At 34.2% G+C, this 21,783-nt stretch overlaps 1 protein-coding gene across 1 annotated transcript; it reads left to right on the forward strand.

The window, feature by feature from the left end:
• Positions 1 to 120: 120 nt before the first annotated feature.
• BNAA09G29880D (uncharacterized protein At1g24000) lies at positions 121 to 2,175 on the forward strand. Its single transcript, XM_048740936.1, has 2 exons — positions 121 to 1,484; positions 1,574 to 2,175. The coding sequence occupies exons 1-2, from the start codon at positions 1,379 to 1,381 to the stop codon at positions 1,840 to 1,842; spliced, it is 375 nt and encodes a 124-aa protein (XP_048596893.1). The 5' UTR covers positions 121 to 1,378; the 3' UTR covers positions 1,843 to 2,175.
• The last annotated feature ends 19,608 nt before the right edge of the window (positions 2,176 to 21,783 follow it).

Here is a 21,783-nt window from a genome sequence, read left to right on the forward strand (position 1 = left end):
AGAGAGAAAAAACGAGAAACAATTATCTAATTCGTCAACTTTTGAAATATTTTCTTGCAGTTTGTTTTTTGTTCGTTGGTTATATTTCCCTTTCTTTAGATTTTTATTAATAAAAATAACATATACTTTTTTTTTGTCAACGTTTTCATTTTATAAAATCGAAAGCTTAAAAAGGCAATTTTACAAATAGACCCAATTACATTTCGGCCTAAACAAACCCCGTAATTTTAAAGATAATGATGAAGAGCATGTTTGACACGTAGTCTACGCGTGGCTTTGTCTCTTCAACCCATGGAAGAAAGAGCGGTGCCAGAAAACTCACTGGAATCCCGACCATCTTCATCCCAATTTGATTCTTCATCCCAATTTGATTGAGGCTGCTTGTATGTACTTCTCGCTTTCAACCACCATCAATCTCTAGATTTTCTTCTCTAGTTGTTAGGATTAAGTCCAAAGAAGAGCTTTAGATGAAACAAGATTAGAATCTTGTCGGAACGCTGACCTTTATGGAAACTCTAACTCTACTAGATTCCGGTTTGAAGCCCAAAGCAAGATCCAAAACTCAGCTCTTGAATCATTGCAGATACTTCACTTGACACCACGAAGCGTTTCTAACAAAGAGAGAACTCCAACCTGTCAATCCAACGGAGTAAAACAATAATCCTGAAGGAGAAGAAATCTTTATTTGTGTTCAATCCAAAATCGTCTAAACGAAAAGGAAATTTGCCAACGCGAAACTGAAAATCGCCTAAAGCGAATAATAAAATCGATGAAAAGATATTTTACAACAAAAAGAAAGACTCTTCTCCTCTAGAAAATTTCCCTCTTGTGAAAAATAATATTATATAGTCGAAACTCGAAACTGGTGCTCTTATCCCTAAAAGACAACTCACAGTAAAAATGACGTTCCCACTTAATATTTTGTTGATTTTCTTCTTTTCATCTATGTGGTCAATCAAGGACTATGCAGCTGAACTTTCGGTGTGAGAGAGAAATCGCCGGCCAACCGTTGTGAACAGTGACAGTGACAGTGACGGTGACCAACACGTGCACCTCTCTTCAGGAGCACGTGACTCTGTCTTTTAGTGTGTTTTTTCTTGTGAACCCTGTCGAGCCATGGCTTCTACTCCCACAAGGAAACACGTGTTTTCTGATTAAAGGGCAGACTATTCCAACGGGAACCACCGCTCACTTCACAGACGCCGGCCAGTCTTACATCTTCAGACCAGTTGGTTGAGACAAGTAACCATCAGAGAAGTAGAAAAACGTTAACTAATGCAAATTTCATCTCTATATATAAACATCATCATCAAAAGGAGGAGTATAATATCACCTCACAGAAATATAATAATAGTAAAAGATAACAAAAAAAAATAGAATGGCGCTACATGGAGATTCTTCCGGCGAGTTTGACACCAAGTCTCCGGCGGACAAGTTATTTACATCTTTCACCGACGACATAAACAGCACTTTTGACATAATATGTAAATCATTTCGACTCTTTCACGTTTCATTCTTATTTATTGATCTTCTTGATCAAAACCCTTAATTATTTCATGTTCTTTCACCTTAGCGAATGAGAAGATCACTGAGTATGTGGGGTGGGAGAAAAGAACAGTGACGCTGAGTATGAGTGGAAATCTTGTCTCGGATAGCTACAAGAAGTTCAAAGCAACCATCACGGTAACTCCCAAGGCATACGAGGCCGATGGTAGTCGCGTGTTGTGGACCGTTGAGTTCGAGAAGATTCGCCATGACGTCGAAGATCCAGTGTGGATCATCGACAGTCTTATCAATTACTTAAAGGAGATTGATGGAGTCTTAATATATAGTCTTTTCTAAATGAACTGGAACCTAAATATGTGTTGTCTACGTTCGCCATATTGGGGTGTATGAACTACGTTTGAAGATTTGTAATCCTTCATAATGAACAAATGATTTGGGAATCAAAGACCGCATCCTTTGTTATCTCCTCTTGGTCTTAGTCTCTTATAGTTTCCATTTTCCATCTCCGTCGGACTACAATCTGAATTAGAACCAATCCTCAATATGACACGGCCGGTTCAAGTACCTGGTAAACGTTGTATTACTATATCTGAACCGAATTCATGGAGCCCAAACTGAAGGATTATGTTTCTTACTATTCTTTATTTACAAAATCAACAAACCAAATTTAATTTGTTGTATTAATTTTTTTTTTTTTTTTTTTTTGTCGTCAACTTTACAGACTCATATAGACTCTGTAAACCAAGCCGGAAGATATTGATCCATGTGAACGACGAAAGACGGCTGAATCCTAACACTGCGTGCTAGGCTATCCGCCTTTGTACTCTGCGCTCTTGGTACATGGACGATCTCTGATTCTAGGAAACTTGCTCTCAGACTTTTGATGTCTTCCAAATAACTTGCAAACGCTGGCCACTCTTCTGGTTCCGAAACCATCTTCACCAATTGAGAACAATCCGTTGCAAACGTAACCTGAGATTGACGTAAATTCCTCATACATTCCATAGCCCATAGTAGTACTTCCATCTCCGCATGTAGAGGAGAAAGGCTAGCCCGAACATTCCTCGCCCCCAGCAACCCAGCGAAGCCTTCTAAAGTGTTGTGCCAACCCTGGCCGGAGAAAATATCTTTCTCTTTCCAGGAACCATCTGTGAAACACCATCGTCCTGGATTTAACAGTGAAGACCTAATCTCTTCCTGTGGGACCATTCTCTGTTCATTCACTAGTTGGGCTTCAGCCCAAAGGGTTGATTCTGTTTCCGCCAATTTGAGCGTATCCCTAGGATCAATATCCAGATTACTAAAAACCTTACTATTCCTTCCTTTCCAGATATACCATAGTATCCATGCGAACTGATGATCATCTAACTGCGGAAAGACTCTCCAGAAAAGATGATCCATATTTGCAAAAAGGGATTGTGTGGGAAATGTAGTTGGATTTGATGGTATCTTTGAGAGAGTCCAAACCTGAAGTGCTGGAGGACATTCGAAAAACACATGATTTATCGATTCCTCCTCAGCTCCGCATCTTGTACAACATATATCGCCAGTTATCCCTCTCGCTTGTAAATTTTTCTTAACCGCTATACACCCTGTCACCAACTGCCAGAGAAAATGTTTAAGCTTTGGTGGACACCTGACTTTCCAGCAGAATGATTTCAAACCATCGACCGTAGGTCCAAAAAATGCTGGTGGTTTTGCTCTATCCGGGTAAACTCGTTCTACCTGATATCCCGATTTAACCGTGTATTTCCCATTTGTTGTGAAATGCCATCCATCTTTGTCCTCCAACTGATATCTACTCAGTCGTATACTCTCGATAATTTTCACATCCTGTGGATCCACTAGAGCCTGAAGTGCCTGCGAGTTCCAAATTCCCAAAGTGGGGTCTATAAGAGAAGCCACTGTGAGGTCAGGGTAAAGATTGTGTTGGTTTTTATTTGCTGGTCTCGGGCGAGTGGTTGGGAGCCAAAGATCATTCCATACAGAGATAGAAGATCCTGATCCCACCCGTTTGATTAGTCCTTTGCTAACCAGAGATCTAGCTGATGTAATACTCCGCCATCCATATGACGGAGAGTATGAGCGAATCGGTTCCAGGGGTGAGGCATTCCTGAAATATCGACCTTTAAAAACTCGAGAAAATAAAGTATTTGGCTTCTCGATCAATCGCCAAAACTGTTTACCAAGCATCGCTGTATTGAAATCAGTGATGTCTTTAAAACCCAGTCCTCCTTCCTCCTTGCTAACACATACTTTATCCCAAGATTTCTAATGCATACCTCTCGTACTTCCCCCGGGGCTCCACCAAAATTGGGCTACCGCACCTGTCAGTTTCTTTACGGTTGCCTTAGGCAATCGATAGCAAGACATAACATGATTTGGTAATGCCGTAATCACCGATTTAATAATCACCTATTTTCCTCCTTTTGTAAAGAACTTAAAAGTCCAACCATTAACCCGTTTGTTTAGTCTATCCTGCACAAAACTAAAAACCTGAACCTTTGAACCCCCAAGATTTTCTGGTAATCCTAGATAAGTTCCCATTCCTCCATGATTCTGAATGCCCAGGATGTCTCTCATTTCCTGTCTGTTGGACTCTTCAATTTTATGTCCAAATTGGATCGAAGACTTCTCAAAATTAATGAGTTGACCTGACACCATCTCATATTCCTTTAAGATTCTGAGAATAGTTTGACATTCCTCTCTATGGGCTTTGCAAAAGAAAAGACTATCATCCGCAAACAGTAGATGTGAAATGGAAGGACATGCTCGAGCTACCTTCATTCCTGTCAATTGTTTCCCATCCTCCGCCTTTTTAATATTTGCAATCAAAGCCTCAGTGCACAAAATAAATAAATAAGGAGATAACGGATCTCCTTGCCGTAACCCTCTATTCGGAATAATAAGGCCTCTTGGTTGTCCATTTAGTAAAACCCGATATTGAACCGATGATATGCATTCCATCATTAATTTAATCCAATGAAGATCAAAACCCATCTTCTCTAGTAAAGCTTTAATAAAGTCCCATTCCACTCTATCATACGCTTTGCTCATATCCGTTTTAATTGCCATATATTTTCCTTGACATGATTTGTTAGTCCGTAATCCATGAAACATCTCCTGAGCTATAAGAATATTATCAGTTATCAACCTCCCTGCCACGAATGCCGATTGCGTTTCCGAAATAAGAGACGGCAGACAAAGTTTCAGCCGCTGGCACAGAACCTTCGAGATAATTTTATACCCGACATTACATAGACTAATGGGTCTCAATTCCGTCATCCTAGTAGGCCTCTCCGTCTTTGGGATCATACATATATTAGTAATATTTAACCGTGGATCCAAGTCCCCAGACACCAAAAAATTATTTACCATTGTTACCAAATCATTCTTAATGATATGCCAGGAATGCTGGAAAAAAGAGCCGTCATACCATCCGGTCCTGGCGCCTTCTCTGGATGCATCATAAACAAAGCCTCTTTTACCTCACTCTCAGTCGCCACTCTCAACAATCGTTGATTCATCTGAGGAGTGATACCCGTTGTTACCTCTGAGAGAAAACTATCAAATCCTGTCGGCGAAGTGGTACTAAACAGCTCTTCAAAATAGTCAACAGCCACCTTTTCCACTCCAATATCTTCTGTAATCCAGTTCCCCGCAGCATCATGTAAGCCAACAATCCTATTCCGAACTCGTCGTTGCTTAGTTAAGGCATGATAGAACTTGGTATTTAGATCCCCCGAAGAGTACCACATATTCCTACTTTTCTGGTGCCAATAATCTTCTTCATCCTTATAAGCTTCTTGTAACTTTCTGGAGACCTCCACAATATCCTCCTGTGACCTAGCATTATCTGTCTGAACCTCCTCGAGGGCCTTTTGTAAATCGCTTATTTTCTCCTTGCCATAAGGTGGATTATTTTTCCGCCATTTTGCAATTTCATGTCGACAATTGCTAATTTTTGCTACTATATCATCCTCGCTACGAATCCTATCATCTGACCAACCCGTCGTAATGGATTCCAGAAGCCCCTCTTGCCCTACCCACCTCTTATCAAACCGAAATTGCCCTTTCCTTCTGTGAACTTTATCGTCTAGATACGCCACCACTGGTCAATGATCGGATGCCACCAAACCTAGATATTCTGTGTAAGAACAGGGAAATAGAGTATGCCACTCCTCATTTGCTAGAGCGCGATCTAACCGACACCTTACAGTCACAGCCCCTTTTCCTTTTCCTCTTCTCCCCTGCCACGACATTTTGTTCCCTCTAGCCGGAAATTCCAGAAGTCCAGTATTTCTTATCATGTTATTAAAAGGGATAAAAGAATCCGCACTTCTCAAAGCTCCTCCATCTTTTTCATGATTTCCCGTAATCTCGTTTAAATCACCAATAATAAACCAGGGCTCAGATCTTGCAATGCCATACCTAGTTAATCTTTCCCACACTTGTTCCCTCATTTGTTGAACCGGATCTCCATAAACAAATGTGAGAAACACCTTTTTCCCCAAAGCCACCGCCTCCACATCTATCATTCGATTACTTGAATAGAGTATATTAACTTGATACTCATTATTATAGAAAAGTGCTAGACCACCACTCCTTCCATTTGGTTCCACTGTAACCAGATTATCAAAACTCGAATGTAATTGAAATCTGTGTACAAAGTCATACTCCTGTTTGGTCTCTGATAAAAAAAGAAAATCTGGTTTATGTTTGTGTCATATCTCTCGCAGATAACTCATTGTCCATTTACTTCCCATTCCTCTACAGTTCCAACTTAGTGCTCTCATTAAAAAATATAAAAATACTCCCAAGAGTTAGCAAAATTGGGTTTAATGATACCCTGAAATCCCAACCACCAAAACACCATAACCCCATAAAACACCAAACTTTCACTCCACCCGTCACAATAAAACGGCTTCAATATAATAATGGTACGCCCTGTCCCTATTCCAATGATATACATTATTTCCAAATCCACCTCATCATCTAGTTTGAAACCAATAAACACCATGATAGAAAAAACAAACATATGAGACTTGTTCTTCACGTAAAGCAGAGAAGAATAATCTGTATACATTTCTAAACCATCTTCAATATCTATACCAAATATCAATTCCTTTATTTCCAAAGTAACCACTCTAATCTTCACCAAATAAACCATCTGCGACTGGTTTAAAGAGACCAGCCACAGGTCTCGAATCGATACAACAAAAACGTTATGTTCTGTCGTGAGCCACTTCCCAAAACCAACAAAACACACAAGTGCCAAATCATTTATTTGTCTTTTAAGAACAATAACCAGCATAAATAATACCGCTTCGAGAATACCAACCCTCCTGTTATGATCACATACGCTCAACAAAATAAACCAAATCCAAAAACTAATACCAAAAATATTATTCCATACGTTCCAAAGACCAAACAAACCACATTTTAACAAGTGCCCATTTAAAACCCAGACATACCAAATAAAACTTGAACTGCTCGTAGAGCTTATTGAACCAACAAAAAAACTGAAAGTAAAAAAAAACAAACAAACCCGTAACATAGCTGTCTTCAAAACACCCACAATCCATAAACAGTTAAGGCTTGGGTAGCTGTTTCGGGTGTGAGGTACCCTTTTCTTCCACTTGCTTAGCACCACCACCCCTGTGGAGGCTCTGTTAAGCTTGTACCCGTTTGCGAGGCGACATAAGCACTTGAGCAAACTTGGAGTTGTGTCCACCAGTAACTGAAAACAAAGGCTTGCGCAGCCCCGTTTTCTTCTCCGCCGCCGTTTCCCCCTTACCCTCAACAATGCCTCCAGTTCTATCTTCTTCGACAACTTCTGTTGTCCCCACCTGATCCATATCTGTTCCTTCTCCATCTGTAAGATATTTCCAGTTCGACCCCTTAATAATTGTGCTTGATCTTCTGGATTCCGCATCCACTCCGAGGATCTGAATGATAACCATATCCTAAAAAGCCCAATCGTATCTCCATTCCCAACCCCTTTCGATTGAAACTCTATCAAACTCGTTATTAGGTAATTGATTCGCAGATCTCCGCTGAGTTCCCCTAATTTCCCATCTCCATATGATTCTCCTCGAATCGTGAAATTCCTATGAGCACCTGGATCCCAATCTCGATCGAACATCCAAACCCTAATTTGAACTCGCCATCGCCTGATATGTATGTTTTCTTTTTCTTTTTGCACCTTTAGCACTAGGTTCAAATATATAACAATACAAAAATGTTGCTATAACAATTGATATTATTTGAACAAAAAAAAAACAATGGATATTGTTGGAAAGCCCTCACATATGCATGAATGCATCAACAAATCACTGGTGATATCAATATGATACTTCCGAAGTACTTGATAATCACTGCCAGGGCCGGTCCAGAGCAAGCTACCGAAACTGTTGATTAGGGCATCAAGTCTAAGAAAACATTTTAAATTTATTTTCTTTTTAATGTATACCGATAAACAAAATTGATAGATTTATTTGTTGTATTAATTTATTTGATAAAACTAGGTGATTTTCCCGTGCTCATGCACGGGTATAAATATTCAGAAAATAAATATATTATAATAATAATTAATTGTTATCTATTTTTAATTTTAAATTAATTTATAATTTGTTTGCATAATTTATATTAATAATATTATATTACTTTAATTAGACATATGATTTTAGATATGTTATATCTAGTCGGTTTTGTTATTTTTATAGTTGATTTAGTTATTATTTGGGTATATTAGATTACATCTTTTTCTCTGAATTCAATTATAATATTTTTTATTTTAAATATACTAAAATTATGATTAATTTTCTTATTTGCATTTACGTTAATTGTTGTCTTAGATTTGTAAATATATCTGAGGAAGATTATGTATAACTTAAGATATATTGTGCTTACAATAAAATATAAAATAAAGTAAAGTGTCTGATTCCAAATTATGTAAATTAATATAACGATAATATTATACAGTCTCATTCATATATATAAATTTTACAAAAGACCTAAATTATAACAGTTGGTTAATATTTTATTTTCATTTGTTGATATGTTTTGAGTCATCCTATTGTTTACATTTATAAAGTAAATTATTATTATAAAATTATATATTCTTATTGTAGTTAAATCTATGCTGTTAGATATAAGTTGGATTAGTCGAGTCACTCATGTTGTGAGTATATTGAGTGAAATATATTCTTTGAAATTCAAACTAAAGTATAATTATTTTTATTATAATTTAGTAAAATCAAATTAATTTATTTATCGTTTAAATATTTATGTAGTTTCATAATATTTATCAAATTATGTGTTATTTTTTTTAAAAAAAAAAATCAGAAAATAAAGTGATGATCAATATATATGAAGTTACATACATAAGTAACTAATAAATTTTTTGAATTTGAAAGAATAATTTGGAAGCTCGTGAACACATATCAATATTTTACACTGATTAAATTATTTTATAAATTCTAAATAATTTTATGCCTTAGATTTATTACCCGATAAACTGAAATTTATTTTAAATAATCTTAAAATAAGATTCAGATTTGCTTTGGTATTTTAATTATAGTCATATAAAATTTCACAAACATAAAAACATATATTTTAAAATTAAATTTAATATTATGAAAACAAATAATTTTAATAATGATAAAATAAAATTTATCTAGCTCATTATGTTATTTTAAAATATTTTGTAATTATTTGATCAAAAGATATTTGTTGTTAATTCTTTTTATTTTTTTAACATCTCTTAAAAATTAAGCAGTTAAAAACAATTGTGTGATTGTATTAAAAAAATTATATTATATAAGTAAAATATAATTTATACATTTTTTACCGTAATTTAAAGATATTATAGGTAACTAAATATATGAAAAATAAATAAAAAATTTCAGTAATACTAATTATAAACTATTTTTAGTCAATTAAACATATATTAGTTTATGTTACTTAATTATTTTATGTAATTATCTAAGAAAATAGATAGATATATAAAATTATTTCTATTACTTTGAAAATATATATTTTTGTATTGTTTAAAATTATGTTTGAAAAGAAATAATATTTCTTTTCCTAATATCAGGATTATGTGTGTGAATCTTGTTTTATGAAATCACATTATATGCAAAAATATATATTCATCTAAGAAAATATAGATATAAGGAAATATTTTATTACTTCAAAAGTATATTTTATGTTATTTAAAAATATTTTTAAATGGAATATTTCTATTTTGTGAACTTTCCATTTTAATGAAATAATATTAATATTATATATATACATATATTTTCGTTTTTAATTTTTTAAAAAACTTTATAAATGTTTCCTTTTTATTATAGATGTTATTTGGAAAATTTGAAAAAGGAAACTAAATGAAAAAATTTAATAAGATTATTTAAATCTAATATTTTTAATTCATTAAGGGTATCAGTGTAATCAACCATCGTGAGAGTTAACGTGAGCGCGACACATAAGTAACTGACTTCTCAAATAATATTATAAAGATGTTTAGTTAGGTAGAGTTATTTTTCTTCTTTTTGGAATATTTCATTGTTATGTTTCCATTGTTTTGAATTTTGTTTACTTTTTTTTTAATCAATGACAACAATTTTATATAGTTATATATAAATTAGTGTGTTATCTATCTATACTATTATTTATGAAATGAATTAGCTTATTTATCATGTTCTCCATGATTTTAGGTATTTTTGCTTATTTATCATATTCTCCATGAGTTTAAGTAATTTTGCTTATTTGTCATATTTTAAATAAAAACTACATTTATCTAAAAGTTTATGATTTTATATATGGTATTTTAATTCATGGAGGATTTGTTTAACACATGTACAAAGTAACACTTGACCAATAAATAATTGTATATATGATATCTTTAATAATAATAAATAATTAAATTTAAGAAAAGCTATTAATAGGATTTTAATTCCCTTGAAAGTTAAAATATTTATTAAAAAAAAGAAAATTGTAATGAAATGATTTGCCTTAATAATTTTATTTTATTTTTTTCAACTATTATCTAGATTTGATTTGATTTGATTTTGCATGTGCTTAGAAATTATAACATGAAACGATTGGTTCAACACCAGAATTGTCTAAAATTCATATAACATGAAACTAAGTAAATAATAATAGTTTTTGGTTTATAATCGAAAAAATAAAACCTTAAGCATTTAACTGAACAAACCAAAATAAATATGAATTTAGAATGGTAGTTATATTTTAGGAAAATAAAACCGAAAAAACCAACATGAAACTGAACCGATATCCAGATTGAACATATTTAATGTATTTTTATCTGAAAAAATAATAAAATTAATAATTTCATGCCGTGCAATGCGCGGATTACTACTTAGTTTATTTATTAAAGTAAAAAAAAAAAGAGAAAAGCAAATATATAATATTTGCCAAGAACTGATAGAAATAACAAAGTGATCTCATGCAGATTCAGTGTAAAGGAACGTTGGCAATGATCAGACAGGATGGAACATCTCTCTCAGTTAAACCCAATATTCAAGTCGGTTCTAAACTCACTACTAGTTTGCCATGACACTACTAGCTTGTTATGCGACTTGCTCTCTCCAGGCATTTGTGTTTAGTTTGTCCATAAACAAAAAAACATTAGTGAAGCTAACATGAAAATCACATAATTCGAAAATAAACTAACAAACATAATTATTACTATCATATTCTTATTATTGTATAGCAGCAGACAAATAGATCGAGAGTGTGGGATGTAAAACAAATCAGTTTGACATGGACAAAAAAGAATTTTTAATTCAAAACAAACAAAAAAATAGAAAATAGCACAAAATTTAAAGGCCAATTTGGCTTGAAAACCTTAAAACAAAAGTTAATTAGGAAACTATGCAAAAAATAAGTTATTTAGCTGGTTGGACAGAGGAAGATAAGTGAAATTACGCACTTGGCCCATTGCCATATCCGAGTAGTGTAGAGGTAGGCTGCAGTGCTATTCATACGAAGATATCCTTGTTAGATGTTGTCAGATGAAACGACATTTTATCTTATTTAGATTCATTTTTTGAGTGGTCAAAACACAAATGAAAAACATTTACATTTTATATAAATTTTAAAAACATTAAAATTATATTATTATAAAAAATATTAAATTTCTATTTATAAAATTCTACAATTAATTTAAAAATTATATAAATTTTTAATTTTATAATATAAATAAAATATAATACATATATTTTAGTATTTCTATAATTTCAATTTAAAATTACAATTGTATATTTCTCTTTTTATATTTATATAGTTTTTTCGAAAAATATATATTTTACTCTCCCGCAACCGTTTGCAACCGCAAATGCTAGATGAAGCCAGCTTTTAAATTTTAGAGGTTTAGAGCTGTTTAAAACGATTTATTGTGTTTTCTATGATTGTTGTAAAACGCCAACAACCGCTACCAACCACAAAAGCTGCATTTGTGGGTTCTAACGAGAAAACCAGTCATGCCTTAATATATGAGTTTTTCTTGTGTTTACCTCTAAAATAACAGCCAATAAAAATTTGTTACTTATATTCCATTTATGTAAAAAATTATAGATAATCAAACAATAATATTAAGTGCCAGAAAAAAAAAGATTTTTTTTACGTAGTTAACATCGGTAAATAAACCCTAAACATCGTCAACAAAACTTTTAACTCTAAACCCTAAAATTCTTGACACTAGGTTCTAAACCCTAAAACCAAACTCTAATCCCTAAACCCTATACCAAATACTAAACCTTAAACCATTGGATAAACCCTAAATCTTTGGATAAATCATAAACCCTAGGTTTAGAATTTAGAATTTTGCTGACGGCCTTAAGGGTTTAGTGTCTACGATTTAGGGTTTAGGATTTTAGTGACAATTTTAACAACGCTAAAAGTTGATTTTTTGCTAATTATTACTATTTTTTATCTTTTTTTTTCTAAAACATAATATGACTTGGTAATCTTTTATTGGTTAAAGGTTTACTTTTTTTTAAGAAACATAATGAAACAAAATGATCATAGTACTATATAAATCATTGTTATTACTATATAAACTAGGGTTTGGCCCGCCCTACGGGCGGGTGAGTTTACATTAAAACTATTTTATATTAAAATATTTTTTTAATTTTATAAAACATTTGAAATTTACTTTATATTAGAAATAATAAATATAATTTATTTTTATTCTAATATCAAATTGTAAATTTTATTAAATTTGTTGGTTTGAATTAGAAAGACCACTAACATAAGTTACAAAAAAAACCACTAACATTGTTTTTTGTTAGAGAACACAAAATTATTATATTAAAAATTATGGTAATTGTAATAATTTATATTCCTATTTGATTTCCATTTCAATTTTTCATTGAAGAAAATATAAAGTATGAATAACTACTATTTTTTATATTGTTGTTAACTATTTTTCCTACTGATTTGGGTTTCATGGATTTTTCTTTATGTAAAGTTGGTACGATGATTTAATGTATTGTATTTTATAGTTTTGTCATGTTTGTTTGATTGTTATGTGTAACAATTCTTTCCGGTGATTATAGATGATCTATTTTAGTTTTGTCATGTTTGTTTGATTGTTATGTGTAACAATTCTTTCAGGTGATTATAGATGATCTATTTTAGTTTTGTATAGTGTTTGTTTTACCTGAGTCTGATGCTTTCAAGCCCGTTGGCCCCATGAGGCTTTTTTACCATGGCGTTGGGTGTAGGTACGTCTAATAGCAAGCTCTGCTTCACCTTGTTAGGGTGCGTGCAAATGAGTATGTTCTCAGGTGAGGGTGAGTGTTTCTTAAGTCAAGTATATTTTTTGTGTGTGCGGGTGGCATCTGGGCTGACTTGAGCTAACTTTTGAAAGATATTTTAGTTTGGTCCTGGGAGTGGGAATGTGGAATTCATCTCGGCTGATTTCTTGTAGCATAATAGATGCATACCTGGAGTATTTCAACGTTGCGCATAATTTTTGTTGAAAGTAAAAGCATGGATAATCACCATTAACTTAATGTATTTGTATAAGTTTTAAATCTGAAGCAAGCATGATAGCTTTTGAAATTTGTATTGTTTTTTAAAGGTCAGGAGGCTTTTGTTGTTGTATATATATAATAAGATATATATATATATATATATATATATATATATATATCTTATTATTTGTTGAGGAGTTTTTTTGTTGTTTTTCTGAGATTTGTATTGTTTTGATATATAATAAGATAAATTTCTTAGGATAATCAGAATTACTCATTGTGATAATTTCTGAAAAAAATTAGCAAATAATTCAAAAATATTTTTACACTATTATCTGTGAAGTGATTTGTTCTCTCTTACATTAAAAGATAGAGCGTTTAAAGTTTTTATTACTCTTAATAAATAATTCGATTAGATTTATTGATATATAATTACAGATAAATTAAAAATGAATTCATTAATTTGATAATCCCCATTATCTAAAATATTCAATATTATGTTAGGGCAATTGTCAATAATAGCACATTTTGAAGTTTATGTCTCAAAAATAGCACTAGAAGGAGAAAGTCACAAAAATAGGTTTCATTAAAGGGGTAATTTACCCTTATACCCTTTGTTATAACAATAAAAAAAAACATTTCATTTCCTTCGATCGCGAATCGTGTCGTCTCCTCTCGGGAATCTTCAAACCGTCACCGGCACTGTCGTCTCCGACTCGGGAATCGTTGTCTCCGGCTCGGGAATCATCTTCTCCGACTCGGGAATCGTCGTCTCCGGCTCGGGAATCATCTTCTCCGGCTCGCTAGTCATCTTCTCCGGCTCGCTAATCATCTTCTCCGGCTCGCTAATCATCTTCTCTGGCTCGCTAATCATCTTCTCCGGCTATCTAATCATCAGCGTCACACTCTCTACTCTCAAAATCGGACACAAATCACTATGTAACTTTTTAAAATTAGGGTTTTTAAATTAAAATTTGGGAAGCTTGCGTTTTGATTTTGATTTGTTTGTTACTCTTTCTTATTAACCAGCGAAGCAAATGAAAGACTTGAATTGTGGGAACACAAAGTTGTTGGAGCGTAATTCATCTCTTTGAGATATGTTGCAGATTCAACCTTATGTGTGTTTTCTTTCTGAGAGATTGGTCTCCTGGTTTTTGCTTGTGTATAGACTTGCTCGTTTTAACGTAATATGATTGGTAGAATTCTAGTTCATGTGAAAGCATGTGTATAGACTTCAGGAAGGATTTGTATTGTTTCAGGAAACCCTTCCTGAAAATTGGATTTTTTTTTCTTGTCTACGCAGGATAGAAACAAGATGGAAGATTCAGTACCTCTAAAACTAGCACTGCCAGAGCTGAAGTATCCTATTGGTTCACAGCCAAAGGAAAAGTCAGCAATCAACCAATACTCCGGCTCAGAGTATATCTCTATTGTCAAAAGCATCCTAAAACCAGATGAGATGATAAGAGTCCGAGGATCATTTCTGGGACCTATAATGAAGCTCAGTGAGAGAGGATTGAAGTTATCAGCAAAGATAGTCTACGCCATTCTCACTAGAAGCATCGTTTCTGTCAAGGAGAATGAAGCCTGGTTCCATTTCGGTGCGCAGCCAATGAGGTTCTCTATAAGAGAATTTCATATGATGACAGGCTTGAAATGTAGTGGTGCATTAGAAGGACCACGAAGGGAAACCGAGAGATTTAATTGGGAATTGCTAAAGGGGCGTAGTCATAAGTTAAGTGACGTGGTGGACCAGCTCAGAAACACAAGAGAAGATGCTTCTGAGGAGAGAGTATGCCTCGCAATGCTCATCCTGGTAGAGAGCATATTATTGCGGAAGAGCAAAGGAGGGAGTTTTCCTTTGGAATATGCGAAAAATGCACAGGATATGACATATCCATGGGGAAAAGAGGCTTACATTGTGCTCCTGAAGTCAATTCAAAACGCTGTCGCGAATCATTTGGAGAATAAGTCCAAATTTGAGTTGCAAGGTTATCCTCTAGTATTCCTTCTTTGGATACTAGAGTCGATTCCTTTGCTAAGGAATAAGTTCAGTAAGTGTGTACCAACAGTTGAGGTTCCTGGGCCGACTTACTTGTGTGAAAAATACACTGAGGTAGAGAATCCATCACTTGATAGGGTTTTACAGGTTGAAGCTGATACAAAGGTAAGCTTTTCCAAGTATATGTTTCTCAGTTTATTTGGCTTCTTCTTTTTAATATGTTTCTCATTGGTCTTTTTTTAAATACTCTCAGCTGAAGGTCCATTGCATACTACCTTCTATTCCTCATGATCCAGAAGATGATATCTCCATTGAAGACAAATATAGTGACGAGCTGGAAACAGTGAAAGATGTAACAAAGAAAGGGTACAAGATTACAGCCGATGACTGGGAAAATAGGTGTGTAGACACATTTGACACATTGGATGCTCTTATTCAAATGATGGCAAATAAGGAGACTGGCCAAGCTTCTACTCCGATTGATGAGGATTCAGTAAATGAAAAAGTGAACAGGATCATCACGGTAATGGAGGAGAATCTGAAGAGCATGAAGGATCGAATGTCATTACTGGAAGAAGAAAACATACATCTTAGAGCTCGTGTGTCAGAGTTGGAAGGAAACAACAATGTTTTTCCCACTAACGTGACACAAAAGGTAAATTCTCAAAACATCTTCTTTTACATTTGCATTTTCAAGTATTTTTTGGAAGATCTTGTACATATTCTTGAATGCCTTCCTAATATTTGACAAACAGCGATCCAATGGGACACCTTTATCTCCAATGTCTCACACGCAACCATCGAGTGAGACACCTTTATCTCCAATGTCTCAACAGCCTAATTTGACACATGAGGTATGTAACCAATAAATATTGTTGAGTTTTGAAGTAATATTTGGAAAGCTTTTGTACTTCTTGAATGCATTCCTGATTTTTGCAGGAGACAATGATTGAATCAGCTGCATCTCCAAAGTCTCAACAAAATGAGGTATATGCTCAAAAATTTTTAAGAAAATATTTGGAAATTCTTGTACAAAATCCTGAATCCCTTCCTGATTTTTGCAGGATTACACGCAACCATCGAGTGAGACGCCTTTATCTCCAATGTCTCAACAGCCTAATTTGACACATGAGGTATGTAACCAATAAAATATTGTTGAGTTTTGAAGTAATATTTGGAAGCTTTTGTACATATTCTTGAATGCATTCTTGATTTTTGCAGGAGACAATGAATGAATCAGATGATGAAACTCCTGCCCTTGATACTCAAGTATTCTCTCCTAATCTGACAAAAGAGGTATATGCTCAATGATATTGTTTTCACAGTTGGAGTTTACAAATTAGTTTTGGGTGATTTTTTTTTTACATATAAAGGCTTTTCTGATTTTTGACAGAAAGAAACAGAAACGTCTACCGATGAGAGGCCATCCAATCCTAATCAAGATGGAAAACCAGATGATGAGGTAATATTTATTCTAGAAATTATAGTTGAATGTATTCATGATGGCCATTCCTGATATTTTTTTGCAGATTGTGAGAGAGAAATTAACAAGTGAGTCACCTGCTACTCAGAGTCAAGTTTTGCAGAAAGAAACAGTGGAAATGAATGAGACACCTTCTTCTCCAATAGCTCCAAAGAGTATTGAAACTCCCGTTTATACTCCAAGTCAGACTCAGCAGGTACATGGTCAAAAAAAAATCTTGGATTTTTAAGTTAATGTTTGGAAGCTTTAGAACGTATTCTGGATTGACTTCGTGATAATTTTTACAGATTGAGAGAGAGCCATCGGATGACACGCCTGCCCTTGATACTCAAGTTTTTACTCCTAATCTGACAAAAGAGGTATATGCTCAATGACAGTTGGAGTTTACAATTAGTTTTGGGTGATTTACATATATAGACCTTTCTAATTTTTGGCAGAGGGAAACACAAACCTCTACTGATGAAACGCCACCCAAAACTAATCAAGAAGAAGGAAAACCAGATGATGAGGTAATATTTACTCTAGAAATTATAATTGAATGTATTCATGATGGCCTTTCCTGATATTTTTTGCAGATTGTGATTGAGTCACCTGCTGCTCAGACTCAAGTTTTGCAAAAAGAAACACTGGAAATGAATGAGACACCTTCTTCTCCAATATCTCCAAAGAGTATTGAGGCTCAAGTTTTTACTCCAATTCAGAAACAGCAGGTAAATGTTCAAAAAATCTTGGAGATTTCAAGTAATGTTTGAAAGCTTTTGTACGTGTTTTTGATCCCCTACCTGACTTTTTTTTGTTTTTTTTGCAGACGGTAACAGCGGAAACGTATGAGGCTACACAGCCATTGACTGAGATCATTTCAGCAAACAATAAAAAGGTAAGCATAGAAATGTCTTTCATAAGTACAACTTGAATTTTAAATTGTAGAAACTTCTTCATAACTACCTCTTTTATTTTACTGTTATTACAGGAGGATACACATGCTGTGCATCACACACCTTCCTCTCCATTGTCTTCACTAATTGCACTAGTTATTGAAGAAAATAAGAATGCTTTGGTAAGAAGAAATATTTAAAATGTTTATGTAATATTTTTCTATTCAACTAACTCTTACCATTTACTTTTGTCTTATAGAGTGAGACAGAAACTGCGACCCAATATTTTTCTACAAGTGAAGGAGAGCATACACAATCAAGCAGAAAGAATCAAGCAGAAGAATATCTCAAGGATACTACAGAACCTACTACTGAGCTAGTTTCCACAGATGTTTCGAAGACACAGCCTCTTACTCCGCAAACACAGCACCTTCAGACAAGTGAGGGAGATCAATCCGATGAGACACCATCAGAGCAGAATCAAGCAGAAGAAAATCTCAAGGATACTACAGAACCTACTACTGAGCTAGTTTCCACAGATGTTTCGAAGATGCCGCCTATTACTCTGCAAACAGAGCATCTTCAGACAAGTGCTATAGATTTTTCAGAAACAAACGAGGTATGCATCGAGTATATTTGATCTTTAATTATTATTCTAACAATTTAAAACCGCTGATGTTACTGAATCTTCATTTTTAATAGGTTGAAGTAAGCAGGCTTCTAGCTCACTTTCAAATAGGCGCAGAGGTTGAGATTTTGTCTACTGATGACGAAATATGGTATCCAGGAAAGGTTGTTGATCTTAAACTGTGTGAAGGACTAGAGGAGCTGACAGTTGAGTACACGACACTCTTCACAGACCAACATAGACTTCAGAAACTTCAGGATACTATCACGGCTGACAAAATACGTCCTGCAACACCAACTAGTGACCAAAAATCCTTTGAGATGATGGATAAGGTAGAAGCCTTTTACAACAATGGCTGGAGCAGCGGACAAATTAGCATGGTAGTTGGTGATAACACATACTCGGTGTGTCTCTATACTTCTACGGAAACTATTCTATTCAAACATTCAGATTTGCGAATTCATAGAGAATGGAAAGATGGAGTCTGGAAGATGGCAGATAAGGTAAATCATAACTAGAATTATACTTCACGTGAATTGTTTGATATACATACATTTTAGTTTCAGGAATGGTTTCCAGAAATTCCGATTGCAACAAATTTGATAATATTTTGCTTGGTGTCTATTGTTTGATTAAAGGTGAAGCCTGATAAGAAAAGGAAAGCTGCTGCCTCATCACAAAATTCAGGAATGGATAATGTTTTCCTAAGAAGGAGCGAGAGGGTGCCTAAACGATCTAGAGACACAAAAACTCCATTCAAGTCTGACAGAAATCCGGCTTTAACTGTAATACCTGAGATTATACCTGCAGTTGATCCGTTTTCAACTCCTGCGGAACATAAGCTTTCAAGGCTTCAAAATTGGATGACATTAAAGCCCGGCATGCATGAAACGTAAGCATGTTTCTGTCCTTGTCTATATATTCTTATATTTATGTATAAGAGGTTTGGTAATTCCTTTGAATCTTTAATCGACTGCAGGTCCCTATCAATCAATGATAATAAGATAAGGAAATCTTTCTTTCAAAGCATGGAAAATGCAAAAAAGGACCTTAAGAAAGAGGTAATTTGTTTACATATGTTCTTGCCTTGAGCTTTTTTTTTAAAAAAAATTCAGGAAGGATTTGTTTAGTTTCAGGAATTATATAGTAACAAATTAGATAATGTTTGCCTTTTTTTTGCAGCACATTGATGGAGCCTTTGCAATGCTAAATTGCAGAAGAAATGAGAATGCTCCTTGGTTCCACAACTACAAGATTCCAAAGGCGTGCTTCCTACCTATGGAGTTCTTGCATTGCTTGCTCTCTGATGATTTGGCTTACAAGAAAGAAAAGGTCAAAGGTAAAAAGATTTTCAACGATTTATTTAAAGATACTGTGAGAGGGAAGGTATATCCAGAGAAGACATGGGGAGAAGATGTTAATGTTGTGTATGGGATTACTCTTGGAAAAAAAAAGCAATGTCTGGATTGGGATGGAAATTCATTTGAAGAAGAAAAGAATCACAGTATATGATTATTTTCAAAAGGAAAGCAACAGCATTGATATTCCTCAAGTGAAAAAGTTGGCAGGTATGTATAAACAATTTGTATTTGATGTATTCAACTGTTTCTTGGTTTGAAATATTCAACTGATTCTATCTTGATATTGATTTTTAAATATGACAGTGTTGATTTCTAATCTGCTGGTGGAATCTTCTGGTGATGAGGTAGATAAAGTGAAGATGATTCCATTTGAGATTGAGGAGGCACAAGGTTTACCCAAGACAAAACATCCTTTCAACTGTGGGATATTTCTTGTCAAGATTCTGGAGTGCCAGTCATTGAAGATAGGAGACATGACAAAGATTAATGATGACAATGCATTGGAGCTAAGGAGAACCTTGTCTTGTGAGATCTTCAACCAATTTGTGGATGAGAGCTTTGGGAAATGAGAATGATGCATGAAAACATTTTTTGTTTTAGTTAAGACTCGGTTTTAGTTATGACTGTTTATTTTGTTATGTTGTTGGCGTCTGGTTACATAAGAAAGATTGGAAGGATATCAAGTATTTTTTTTGGGTATCATATATCTTGGAAGGTTAAAATAATGTTTCTGGATGGGTTTCCAGAAAAAAAGTTAAGTGTTTCAAATGTAAAAAAGAATGAAATGAGATTATATACTAAGGATTGGACATGTATATGGTAAGCTTAAAATTGTGATGTTTACAGACAACACAAATTTAGAACCACAAAGGATCGAACCCAGAGGGAGAGAGTTTGCGTATTTGGATAGTGTTGGAGTTTAGCCACTAGGCCAAGAAGAATCATCTGTTAATGGATTACATTTAATTTTATTTAACTCCAAACTGTAACACAAAAAAAAATTAAAATTGATTTTGAATACACCACATATCGAACCCGGGGATAGAGAGACTTTTGAGTTATGAAACGCCTTGGTTTAACCGCTGGTCTGAGGAGAATCATCTGTTAAAGAATATTACATAAGCATACTTAAACCAATTAATATAGGATAGGTTTCCAAAACAATACATTTCGATTGAAAAAAGACAAAACTCTTGCCGTCTCAACACTCTCGCCGTTTCAAACTTCTCGAATCTCACTCGTCTCCGCCTCTCGAATCTCTCTCACATCTCCATATCTCTCGATCTCCGACGAAAACCCATCTCCAGAACTCTCTCTCTCTCTCGATCTTTTACGCGAGCTCTCTCTATTCTCCGAGAAAAACCATTTCTAGAGCTCTATCTCTTTAAGGTATGTTGCAGATTCAACCTTATGTGTGTTTTCTTTCTGAGAGATTGGTCTCCTGGTTTTTGCTTGTGTATAGACTTGCTCGTTTTAACCTAATATGATTGGTAGAATTCTAGTTCATGTGAAAACATGTGTATAGACTTCAGGAAGGATTTGTATTGTTTCAGGAAACCCTTCCTGAAAATTGGATTTTAATTAATTTAGACAAATAAAATTTTTCTTGTTTACGCAGGATAGAAACAAGATGGGAGATCCATTACCATTAAGACTAGCACTGCCTGAGCTGAGGTATCCGATTGGATCAGAGCCAGAGAAGACGATATCGATAAACCAACACTCGATAGTTGCTTATATCAAAACTGTTAAGGAAATTCTAGGAAATGATGAGTTCAACAGAATAAGACACTACAAGAAAACATCAATTTTGAGACTTCTCTTGCAACCACAAATGGTAGTTGCAAAAATGTGTGACTAATTTCAAACTAATTTGCAACTATTTTTCAACTAGAAAAAAGAAGTCATATATTAGTTGCAAATATG

This window comes from Brassica napus, chromosome A9 (genome assembly GCF_020379485.1).
Source record: "Brassica napus cultivar Da-Ae chromosome A9, Da-Ae, whole genome shotgun sequence".
NCBI classification, from domain to species: Eukaryota; Viridiplantae; Streptophyta; class Magnoliopsida; order Brassicales; family Brassicaceae; genus Brassica; species Brassica napus.

Coding starts and splice junctions, on each gene's coding strand:
- BNAA09G29880D (XM_048740936.1), top strand. CDS start 1,379: ATGGCGCTACATGGAGATTCTTCCGGCGAGTTTGACACCAAGTCTCCG. Junction 1,485..1,573: donor CAGCACTTTTGACATAATAT/GTAAATCATTTC, acceptor CTTTCACCTTAG/CGAATGAGAAGATCACTGAG.